General features: G+C 51.4%; 4 protein-coding genes across 4 annotated transcripts; 3 read left to right on the top strand and 1 right to left on the bottom strand.

Moving 5' to 3' along the window:
* Window positions 1-2,082: 2,082 nt before the first annotated feature.
* On the top strand, window positions 2,083-3,436 carry QC761_0059130 (uncharacterized protein; the record flags this gene model as incomplete). The annotated part of the gene is made up of 3 exons (XM_062872553.1): window positions 2,083-2,124; window positions 2,388-2,696; window positions 2,840-3,436. The coding sequence occupies 3 exons, from the start codon at window positions 2,083-2,085 to the stop codon at window positions 3,434-3,436; spliced, it is 948 nt and encodes a 315-aa protein (XP_062734036.1).
* A 603-nt stretch (window positions 3,437-4,039) lies between these two features.
* Window positions 4,040-5,299, top strand: QC761_501550 (uncharacterized protein; the record flags this gene model as incomplete). The annotated part of the gene is made up of 1 exon (XM_062879398.1): window positions 4,040-5,299. The coding sequence occupies one exon, from the start codon at window positions 4,040-4,042 to the stop codon at window positions 5,297-5,299; it is 1,260 nt and encodes a 419-aa protein (XP_062734037.1).
* Window positions 5,300-10,047: 4,748 nt separating this feature from the next.
* On the top strand, window positions 10,048-10,757 carry QC761_310455 (uncharacterized protein; the record flags this gene model as incomplete). The annotated part of the gene is made up of 2 exons (XM_062878190.1): window positions 10,048-10,412; window positions 10,502-10,757. The coding sequence occupies 2 exons, from the start codon at window positions 10,048-10,050 to the stop codon at window positions 10,755-10,757; spliced, it is 621 nt and encodes a 206-aa protein (XP_062734038.1).
* Window positions 10,758-11,045: 288 nt separating this feature from the next.
* Window positions 11,046-11,927, bottom strand: QC761_310450 (uncharacterized protein; the record flags this gene model as incomplete). The annotated part of the gene is made up of 1 exon (XM_062878189.1): window positions 11,046-11,927. One exon carries the CDS (start codon window positions 11,925-11,927, stop codon window positions 11,046-11,048), a length of 882 nt encoding a protein of 293 aa, XP_062734039.1.
* Between the last annotated feature and the right edge of the window lie 103 nt (window positions 11,928-12,030).

The raw sequence follows: 12,030 nt of genomic DNA on the forward strand, positions 1-12,030 counted from the left end.
GATAAACGATGAGATAATTGCGTGTAGCAGGTTCTCTCAGAGAGGAGATGTGATGGGTAAAAAGTGTGCCTTACACCATCCAGGATTGGATGGCGATGCAAGACAGAATGACCTCGGGAGTAAGAGGTGAGTAAACAAAGAATGAGATACCAAATAGATAATAGACAGACTAGCTTGTAGATCATGGGTGAAGTAATATAAAAGGGAAAACGAGTATGATCTTTTTTAGCCTTGAGGGTACGTACCTAACTGAAAGCTGGCCACCGTCAGTTTACTCTAGCACCGGCGATATAGACACCCCGGAATTTGTGTTTTTGAAAATGATTGGTATATCGCAGCAACGGTTCCTAGTTAGACATGTACCTGTGTATCCATATGCGAGAATTTGAACGAGGAATTGGCCTCTGCACAAACATACCTTAGCTGGAATACTACAGTTCTTTTGTGCACATTTCCACCTTGCTCTTCGGATGAAAAAAATGCAAGGGGTGACCCCTGAGTGCCGTTGTGAAGAACCATCATCATGGTTGATCTATCGACATGAGCTAAGTAGACACGCTAGTGTCAAAGTGTGGTTAGGTAGGCTGCAAGGTACCAGACAAGGTGATAGAATGCAACCGGTACATCGCGCCCTTAAATTTACCGTTGGCTCTTCAAGTTGGGGATTTGTTAAGTAGCTAGGCTGTGACTGCTGGATGTTAGTGGTGGCATAATGCAACGTCGGACGGGCTAGAAACATAAAGCTGGGGATAATGCCTTACTTAGCGTGGGTTTCTCAGGTACTAAAGGGAACCGAAGGAGTATAAGTCTATGAGGTAGATTTAGTTGAAATCTATATTTTTATCGGATTGTGGGTATGCCAATCTCTTTGAGTGGCTTTCTCTGTAACTCCATCGGCGTGGAGCTCGGTCCACACTACATGAAGGTGTCGCATCCGCGGCAGATGCACCTCCGTTCACGGGTTTGGGTCGTTTGGATCAAGTGCAGCTCAAATCTTTGAAAATCAACTTTTAAGTCCCGGGTCTGGTGGCAGTCTGGATCTTGATCCATTGGCGACGCAAACGTTGCGGATGGTGGACTAGTATTACACATCTAATCGGATTAGATGATTAACAAGAAAAAAGTCATGAAGGACTTGCATATAGTCTGAACCCTGCATATTCACATCTGAAGTCTTGATTCTCTATTGATGTGAAGACACTTTTCTGATTGGTCTCTAGGTGGAGTGGACGAGGCTCAGTTTTTAACTATTACTTTTTCTTCATCTTGTTGGTCGAAGCCTGCTGCTGTGCCCCTGCCAAGCCATCCCATTCAATATTTCCATACAACTTACGGATAGACAAGGTATATGATAAACGAGAAGAGATGCGCTGCGCCACCTCAATACGTCGGTTTGTCGGCAGACTCGGCAGCCGTGCCGAAACAACCCAATTTTTTTTTGGTTTACACTACGACTCTGGCCTCGTCAGGCGTTGTGTCAGCATGCTACTGGGGATTTTACTACATGATGAAAATATCTTCTTAGCTGGCAGCATTTTCCCGGCGATCACACTGTTGACGGGAAGCTGAGGAAGTTCAGTACCTACTGTGTCCTCGTCCCGTCTACTGGGCATTGTTAACAGGGATCTAATCCGCCTTGAGACTAACTAACCGGGAAGGAAACGGTTCACAGAACAGTAGATAGGTCTGGTAAAGATTTCGTTCGGATCCGGCCGCTATGGTCGCATTGTCTTAAGTGATACATTGTTTTGTGCCTAATGTAACTATGTTGGTTCGTTAGGTATGGCTATGCATGGCTCTTGTTCCAATCGTCCTATTAAGATTCGGTATGGAGTCATGTATATCCACTTGTAGCTGCATTGAGGGCCTAGCCTCGGCGGACTATGAATGGCTTTAAGGCTCAGTGCTCAGAATAATGAGACTCTGCGCTGACATCCGGCCAGAAGAGAGCTTGTCCAGTCCTGCTGGTTTATATAATGAGCTGAAATCCTTCGGTATCTCGGACCTGAAGACTTGTCCACCAGGCTCTCTCTTCAATCCGAGTCCACCAGCCAACCGGGTCATCATCTCTACTCAGTCACCATGCTGTCTTCTGCGTACGCTCTGGTTCTGGCCGCCGGCCTTGTCACGGCTGGGACTACTGGCAGATATGCACCTTTGTTGGAAGCACGCGATGGCCCATTGCTATCGCTGCCCTACGACCCTAAGACGTCGAGTTACTGCACCTAGTGGGCTGATGTTAGGTCGGCTACTACCTGCGACGCTATTATTAGCGAGAACTTTATTTCCTTGGCTCAGTTTAGATAATGGGTAAGTCTTCTGAAGCAGCACTTTGGGCTGAGTTAGTCCCTTACTTGTTCGGAGACCTTTGCTGACTTGTTTGCTAGAATCCTTTCCTCTCTGCTACTTGCTCGGTAGAGGTCGGGAAGTCGTACTGTGTTGAGGCTTACGGCGAACCTGCGCCGGGTATCTCTTCGACCAAAGCGGCAACCACCACCACTCCGTCCTTATCTACCGTTGTTTCTCCAGTGACCACTACGACACCCGGAAACGGCATCACCACACCCACTCCCACCCAGGCCAGCATCGTCAACAACTGTGACGCCTTCCACTTTGTCACGGCCGGTCAAACGTGCGAGACGATTGCCTCTCTATACCGTATCTCCCAGGATCAGTTCAAGGCATGGAATCCCAATGTTGGCGCGTTATGCACCAGACTCTGGGCCAATGCCTATGCTTGCGTGTCTATCATCGGCTATGAACCGTCGCCCACTACACCGGGAATGGCATCGCCACCCCCACGCCTACTCAAGCCTCCATCGTGAACAACTGTGACGAGTTCTACTTCGTCGCAGTTGGTGACACCTGTGAGATCATTGCGGCAAAACATGGTATCACCCAGGCTCAGTTCCTCAGCTGGAATCCGAGCGTGGGCTCAACCTGCACTGGACTCTGGGCCAATGCCTACGCCTGCGTCTCTATCATCGGCCACACCCCGACTAAGCCGAGCACCACCACCAGCGTCGGCAACGGTATTGCCACCCCGACGCCTATTCAGCCGAATATGGTGAACAACTGTGACTCCTTCTACAAGATCAAGTCTGGAGACACGTGCGCCACCATCGCCGCCTCCAAAGGCGTCACCGTGGCGCAACTGACCACTTGGAACCCCTACGTCAAGTCCGACTGGAGTCTCCTGTGGCTCGACTACTACGTTTGCATTTCCATTGTCGGAGACACGCCCACGCCCGTCAACCCAGGCAATGGCATCCAGACACCCACCCCTTACCAGAGCGGTATGACCACCGCGTGCAAGACTTTCCACTTCGTCCAGTCTGGTCAGACCTGCCAGACCATCACTCAACGCTACGGCATTACCCAGGCCAACTTTGTCAAATGGAACCCGGCAGTTAAAAACGACTGCACTGGTATGTGAGCAAATGCCTATGTTTGCGTTGCTGTCCTCTGAATAAGGGGCGCAGTCAATAAATGTTAGGATTGTAGCTATGTCTATCCACTGTTAAGAAAGTATGAGTGGTATGTAGATGATCGGATGGATGAACAGAACCTTGATCCCATATGATGCTGTGCTTTGGTTGCGCGTGATTCTGTGTTTCGCATGTACTGTGAATAGATCTCTTATGGAATGCCCTGTGAACCTGAAAATGCACATGTTCAAGTGATGTCGAGTTTGAAGTGGCACTTACAGCCGTGGTTCGCTCTCAAAAAGGGAGCGATGTCACGGCGGACGGCGACGCTTGATCAACCTGCCTAACTGAAGGTGGCTTGGCGCAGACGCTTGGGCCACCGCGTCGTTTTACTGGCAAGGCATATCCGTATATAGTGGACGGCTTGCCCTTTCTCCAACACTGTTAACACGAACTCCACCACCGACCAACCATCCCTGGAACCACAATTCCAGATACCGCGCTCTCGATTTGTGGTAGGACTCTATAGTCCACAGTTTACCTTTTTTCAACGGACTCTCCAAAATAAAGGGAGCCCTTTCTATACCCACAAGCAACGCTCGCAACCTACCATGTCGGAAGTGGCCAGCCCAGTGTCGTTAACCACCCTCTCAACCGAACTCCGCCACAAAGTCCTAGCCTCTGTGATTTGGACATCAACAGTAACGCTCTATAATCACCTCGACCTATTTTTCCAAGATCCTCGGGTCCGGCTCCGCGATGACTGGGACATTTGGGTACCAACCACACCACCTCAACCACCCGCTCTGTCACTTCTCTTAACATGCCGGATCCTGCGCTATGACGTCCAGTATCTATTGAATTTATCCACTGCCCAATCCCACCCCTATGAGATTGACGTCGTCTTCATTGCCAAATGCGGACTTTTCCCAACCTGGGTGTGTTGTCCACTCCCAAGCCAGATCAACCTCGATACTCTCCAGGCGTCATTCCGCATAATGGACGTGGAGGATATCGACGACGAGGTACCAGCAGGAAGGCAGGGGGAGTTCTTAAGCCGTTACCGCGGTGTATCGTCTGACTTCGATGCAGACAACTACCCAACTCCTCCTCCCGGCTCATGGAACTTTTATCGCCTGCTAGCGTCCTTCCTGGCCTTGGGGCCTCGGGGCCTGACCTCTCCCGCTTATCAAAGAGAAAATCGCGGCTGTCTTTCAAGAAGCAGATACTCACTCCAACATCTCATCATTAGCGTAACATCTAAGGAGGAAACTGAAATGGATGACGAAAGACGGGAGCGAGCAAGTGGACCAAGGCGGTTCTTACTTGACCACAATTCCGACCTGCCTTACGGAGCCTCGAGAGAAGATGACGTTTTTCCAGGGCCGCCTGACAATTCTCCATACACATGGACAGGCCCCACCAAGTTGGAGACCGTTAGAGGGATGTATGGCCACGCGGGCCGTCTCACCCTCGGACACGCCGACCGCTATGGCTTGTACCTTGCCAACACCCTCTGGGCCCTGCTTAACTTCAAGTGGCTCTCACGAGGCTTCGGTCTTATGGTGTACGAAAGTATCCTTGACGGCATTACCTTTTACGTCGACGGGAAGCCAAGACCTCACTTTGGCATGGACGACTTGCTTTCCCTGGAACCCATAAAGCACCGCACCTTGACACCGGAGGTCGCAGCAGCCCTTCAAGTCTGGAAGGAGTGGGTAATGAAGTGGAGGAGTAAGTTACGGGAGCGTGGTATGTTGGATGAACCACGCCCGAGTTTTGCTTTTGTGAGATACTTGCCGGCATCGATGGCAGATCCTAATGAGTGCCCAGAGTCAGACTCGAATTCTATGTCCGGCTCAGACGTATAGTTTACATCTCTCGTAGCAATGTAATGAACGGCCAAAAGAGCTGGTATTTAATCGTTTAAAGCCTATCACGATGTTTAAATACCTTCTATTATATTTCCGCTCGTTTTTCAGGTCTCCTAAGGCCTATCCACTATCTTCAAGTCGTATTAACTATCTTTGATGCTTGTTGACTATCTTTAAAGGCCTACTGAGTATGTTTTAGGGCCCTTGCTTCGCTTGTTGTCACACGTCAACCACTCGCAGCCTGGAGCACAGCCAACAACACAGTGAACTGAAAGCTCTGAGCCAGTCGTTGGGAAGTGAAATAAGCAACAGGCTACAGGCGGCAGCAGCAGAGGCATTGGCTCATGTATAAGCAGAAGGATGTGATGGACTTGGCAGATACTTAAGGTCATCACAAGCACGGACTACAGTGAGAGAGATAAATACATGAGCAGAAGAGCAGAGCAGTGGGATGAAAAGATCCCTCAGCAAGGATCTTGAGGCCACTGTAGATTATTCAAATCAATTGAAACTATGTTGTTCCAAGCCCTGAACACCAGCCCTTGTCACACCGGTATCCTGCCGTACGCTCGTGGGCGCGGGGTCGCCATGTCGTCAGTATGATGAATGTGCCGGGCACCTGAACCTGTCTGCATCTTTACCGTTGGCTTCCAAATGCCAAGTCGCCCGAGGCCAAGGTGGACAACGAGGGTAGCGAGCGTGACGACGCGGAACCGGCCGATGCTGGGCTGCCCCTGCAGACGCCCTACAGCCAAGACCGGATCGACTTCCAGCGCGTTGTTGGTGGACATTGCTATACCAATCTCAAAGCGGACCACCGCCCTACCTCTCCTCAGATTTTAGATGACAAGAGGAGAGCAGGATGAGGATGGTTCTGTTATGTAGCTATAAGCATAGGAGGATCGGGCAAACATACTAAGGCTGTCAGAGGATGAGAGTAACAACGACCGTGAGATGGCTCATACCGAGCTGGCTATGCAGCCGTCCGCCAGTAAGGAGCGGGTCAACTTTAGCAAAACATCGGTCATCGTCGACGACGACGACGTTGCGATACCGACGGCGAGGAGGACTGCTCCCCTATTGTGGGGAGTGACGCCAAGCAGGGCAAGGATAGGATATCGTCCGGCCGCCATGAGGGAAGCGCCGCAAGGTAAACACTTCAGCCCCTATAACCGGCAGAACAGCGCCCAAGCGGCAGATATGTCTGCGTCGCACCGACTTCCCATCGCTACAGGCTCAAACACCACCAACCCAAGGCTTAAAGCGCCGCCAAAGTCAGCGCAGCATTTCTAAGCCGCGATCTTCAGGGGGGTCCGCTTCGGAAGAGAAGACAGTCGAGGCCGCTTTCGCAAGCTTTGAGGAATGGCCACTTGAAGCGGTTCTCAAGCGGTCCTGAAGCATGTTTGGGTGGACGGGGTAGCGACTTTTCAGGTGGAGTTCTCGTGGAATCCTTGTACGAATCACGGACGAAATGACCGCGTACCAGAAGGCCCGCGGCGCAAGTCACTAGCAGAGAGGACTTCCTCGATAGGGCGCGCTCTGCCTTCAGGAGTTGTCTCCATAGCCGAAGAGATTCGAGGAGACGAGTATTTTCAGGTCGAGGAGATTCTGGACTCACGACGACGAGGAAGGCGGATGGAGTACCTGGTCAAGTGGGAAAGGTATAGGCACGAGCACGATAGTTGGGAACCTGCTGCGCATTCCGAGAAATGTCCCGAGATGCTGCGGCAGTTCCGCCAGAGGGCGGGATTGTCCATGGCCCCTTCCATGTAAACTTCGGGTCGAATTTAGTATCTTATACCTCAATTTGTTGGAATAGGGTAGATATTCATCTATCTGTACTTCATACCAAATCTGCACTTGTTTCTCCCAGCTGGGTATAACTATCTTGCGCTGCTGCAACTGCGTCATACCTGGAAGATGGATATTCCGTTGCTTGTCGCGGCCGATGACCGACGGCGGCCAATCTTAGAGAAGTGGCAAGTGGTATCGATTAGAACCACGTTGGTGGCGTAAAGTAAATGGTATAAAGCAGATGTGGCTCCCAGGCCCTCCACTTAAGCAGAGATGTTAAAATATATAACATTCCAACGATTTCAGAAATCCATCACTCCGTAAAAGCAAACCGAAAGAACGCCATTTGGCCAGAGGCATGTCCTAAGATGAGTGTTTGACCATGAACCGCCACAAATGTTGCCCGATAGTCGGCGGGAAGCCAAAGAACGCTCTTCCCATTTTTTGTGACCCAATCGTCGCCGACGAAGAGAAAACTGCTGGCGAGTTTTGGTCTCCAGAGCTGCTTGAAGCGTCGGAATTTACGGTTATGCTTAGCAGCCCTCGGTCTATCTCGAGACATTGACCATTCCTGGAGAACGCCACTACCGAGACCGAGTGCCTATGCCCCTCGAGCGTCTGCCGGTACGCGCCGGTCGCCGTATCCCAGAGCCGGATGGTCCGTCGTGTGAAGCCGACGCTAGCGTGTTGCCGTCCGGCGAGAACGCCACTGCCCAGACCGAGTGGCTATGCCCCTCGAGCGTCTGCCGGTGCGCACCCCAGCGGTCTCTAATGCCAGTGATCATTTCGATAAAGGACAGTCATTTCTTCTAATACCGATTTCTGATATCGCTTAAAGTCGGACTTGAACACGAGCGCGGAGCCATATATCTGTAAGGGGGGCCGCTCTATGATCGATCTGTGACTGAATACAAACTTCTCTGCGTCTTTTAACAGCTCAATCAGGCGAGGGTTAATGCCCGGTTGCAACTGATAGGATTTAGTAACCTGGCAATAATACGGCACTATCAACATGCCTGAGCGGCATGCAGAATCTTTCTTATCGAGAGCAGCCCCCTAGACAGTACACACTCCAACCAACAATGGCCCAACGATATGCCCAGGATCAGGATATCTGGGTCCGGCAACCAACTGAGCCTACCGGGGCTTATCGGAGGCATCACGGCGACCACCACGAAGGCAGGACCAGGGTGCCGATACGGGTAGGTTGGGCAGGAAAGACTGAGGACCCATACGAGCTGCAAGAAGACTGCAGGACAAGAATCATATGTACCTATTACTGATGGAATCAGTGGCCAGGACGCCGAAGGAGGTGCCCGGCTAAGGCAGACAGATAAGACAGGTTGGAGGACCAGGGAGCTTAGAACGGTCCTGGGGATCCGGAGGATTATAAGTAGGCCTTGCCTTTCCTACCTAAATGGTAAGGGGGCAAGGACCTTGAGGCTATAACAGATTATTATACTGAGTTGAACTATCTGTTCCAAGCCGAGATACTCCCCTTGTCATAGATAAGGAGGAAAACGAGGTCTTCAATGCCCATAAAGTGCTTCTCGCAGTGTGTTTGGAATTGTCCTTTCTTTTTTTCCTTAAGTTCAAGATTAAGTCAAACAGTCAAAGTTCAATATACTGGTTCACTACACTCTCTTGCAGGGCATAGATCCCTGTAGTTCAATACTTATAATATTATTGGCAGGGTATAGTTCCCTATCTCTTTTTCTTTTGCAAAGCATAGTTCCCTATACTTGCCTTCCTTCGGTGTCATCTCACACCGTCGTACCTCGCAGTCCAGGAACCCGAGAGTCTTCAAGGTAATTGCTTCCACCTACCAGACAGGGCCTAATCAACTGGCCTGCCGGCGTGTGTTCCGTAAACATGAAGGGGCGGTCTCTCGGAACTGCAACGTATTGGGCGCGAACAAAGTCTAGAAGCTCCAAGGAGGTGACCACGTGGCGTCTCTTCAATGCCTGCGACAGCAACAAAGCAATCTGGCTGCAAATAGTCCCCATGTAAGATTGCCTCTGAGTGAAGACCGCCCGACGCCTTCATTTTACGGACGCTAGTCGGCGTTCCTTCAAGCAGGAGCCCATGTATCCCTGCGCATTAGCCAGCCACTTCGTGTTCTAGCCATACCTTTACGCTATCTGCTGCCGCTTCTCCTCTCCCCATCCGATTTGCCCCTGACCGTTCCTGACTCTGCCACTCTCGCGTTCACCGACGTCTGCTGCCTGCTCTGTACCAGCTGACATATTCAAAGTTCGCGGCCTCTGAGCCAAGAAGCAATCAGTTCCCACATCAGCAGGAACCATACGACTAAACCCCCGATAGCTCCATTTTCCTTCCATGAAGAGTCTGAAGTTGTAGGGTTATCGGCAATACGCTCACTGCGCTCACCTTTCGCTCACCTTGTGAGACTAATACGGACTGCCCCAAAAAATTTGTCGGGTGTGACTATATAGGTATCTGGGCGCGAGATGAAGCATGGTGGTCGGTTTAAGGTTCGGCACGTGCCACCCTCAAGGTAAGTATTGACTTGCGTTGCGCAGTGCTGGTTGATGTTGTCGACAGCGTGGCTCCTTCAGAAAAAGGGCAGCCCTCTTCACAATCATAACCGTATTCCTTGCCTACATCGCACTTACCTTGAGCAGAAGAGTTGAGCTTCGGAAGGTTCCACCCTGAAACATGTGTTCGCGGTGGACATGTTGCGTCTGGGAAGGCGCGAGTTAGGTAACTCAGCCAAGCAACAAACATCATCAAGGCATTTGGGAGCAGGTGCATCTGGTGGCCGCGGATAGGTGTCGCGAGACAAGTCACAATGCAATCAGCGTAACCACAACAGGGAAGGTGACTACCACCTCCCAGTGTCCATAAGACATTGTCCTTTCGTCTCCATTCCAGAACTTGCTGTCTTCCATGCTTTCAGAACGAAAACAATCAGTTCCCAATCTGCCATCATGCAATTCCCCAACAACGTCCTGGCTTTCGGTAGCCTCTTTGTCGTCGCTGGCTATGCTCAGGACACAGATACCTCCACCTCGGCGGTCGACACCACCCTCATAACCTCCGTCAGCATCGAGCTCTCCACCACAGGCACCACACTGCCCAGTGCCACGGATATCTACAGCGGCACTGTCACCAACGCCTTGGGCGATTCTACCGGCCTCATCAAACCTCGCCCCACCACCGAGGGCGGCGGCCCTCTCGACACAGTCTACGCCTGCGGAGACACCACCGTCATTGACCAGTTCAGCTACGGCTCTCCCCTAGTGAAGGACTGCTGGGACGTCTACAACGGTCTGGACGGGAAAACCGACCCTTGGTATGCCGTCCGCGTGTTTGCTCCCAGCCAGTTCCACGTCACAATTTGTGTCTCGCAAGCTGACAAACACGTACTTTCTCTCCAAATAGGATCTTGGATCACATGTGGGAGCAGCGTGCTTTTGCGTCGTCGGGTACCTGTGTCATCGGCGCCCAGATCGTTAGCCAGACCGACTATCCTTCGTATGTTGGCAGTGAGGACTTTCGCATCGCTATCAAGAAGTCGATTGAGCAGTTTGCCAAGAAGGATGACAAGAGCCAGGAGCTTGTCGGCACCAAGGGTTATATGCAATGCGGCACGTTTTTTCTCTCCTATTCCCTTGCCTGTCAGAATATGGTATCTTGAGCTAACAACATGGTCTTTCGACTTGCAGAGCCCTGGCATGCCACGGTTGAGTGGGGTATCTACTACAACTAAGCGGCACCTCCAATCTCCCCGGTTGATTTGAATTGTTTGAGTCATGGTTATTGCCTTTGAGACGTGTACGGATCTTTGGCGATGAGCTTATAGAGTTATTGTTGCCATATCCGAAGTGGGGCAATTTGAAAGATGGAAACCTCTTGAGAAACACCGTTATCGATACTTATGCTGATGCAAGTTGTGATGCCTTTTTGACTCCCCATATTCAACCGTCTATTTGACATCCCCAAACCTCTCCTGCAATGCCGCATGCAACTTGCCAAAAACCCCATCATGCCACCCCTCGGCCTGCTTCCACTCGTCCGCAGGCAACGTCCTCTCCATAAACCTCAGCCACCCCCCCACAATAAAATCGGCGTGCGAAGCCCTGTCCCCAAGCAGGAAGGGCCCGTTTTCATTCCGTTTATACAACCCCGCCAGGCCCGTTAATGTCTGTTTCAGCGACTCCAACATATGCACCCTCTTCTCCCCATGAACCCCCATATCCTCCCACGATTTCGCCCCAAGCCGTCTCACAAATTCGTCTTTGATTCCTTGTTCAAACTCCTTATCCCACTTCATCCCCGACGCCATCAACGCCGTGTGCAGGGTGAACGCCCAATCAACATTCGTGTTGAACTTGGAATAGTCCTTGTGCTGAACATCCTCCCTCTTGCTCAGCGGAATCAAGACCTCCTCCGCGCCAGGACAGACATAATTCAGGTCGGGCTGCTCGGGAAACAAATCCCCGGACCCAGAGTCGGGGAACGTCTCCTGAAGGTAGAGCGCAATGTCGAATGAGTCGCCGACAATCGCGCCGGTTGTGCTGTCTTTTAGCACCGGCAGAGTGTAGTAATCAGTCCCGTCGGCGAATTTCCGGCAGGCCGACGCCCCGAGCCCCTTGCGGACTTTGGTGATGTCGAGCATCTGCACCCATTCTGTCCTGTAGGGGACGCCTTTGAAGTTGAGGGCGTAGCGGGCCTTCCAGGGGTTAGGGGCCGCGGTGTTTTTTTCGCGGGGGACGGCAAAGGCGATGTCGTAGTAGATCAGGCGAGGGTCTGATGCCATGATGTTTGCGTTGTTGTTTCCTGCTGTGTTGTCGACGGGAAAGCTCATGTGTTGCTTAGGGGTGCTGATTGCTCCAGTTTGTTGTTGTTCATGTTTCCCCTACATTCTCCTCGGATTTATTTATCGACTTCCTGTCTCGGGTGAGCATCCA

Source organism: Podospora bellae-mahoneyi, chromosome 3, assembly GCF_035222275.1.
Source record: "Podospora bellae-mahoneyi strain CBS 112042 chromosome 3, whole genome shotgun sequence".
NCBI classification, from domain to species: domain Eukaryota; kingdom Fungi; phylum Ascomycota; class Sordariomycetes; order Sordariales; family Podosporaceae; genus Podospora; species Podospora bellae-mahoneyi.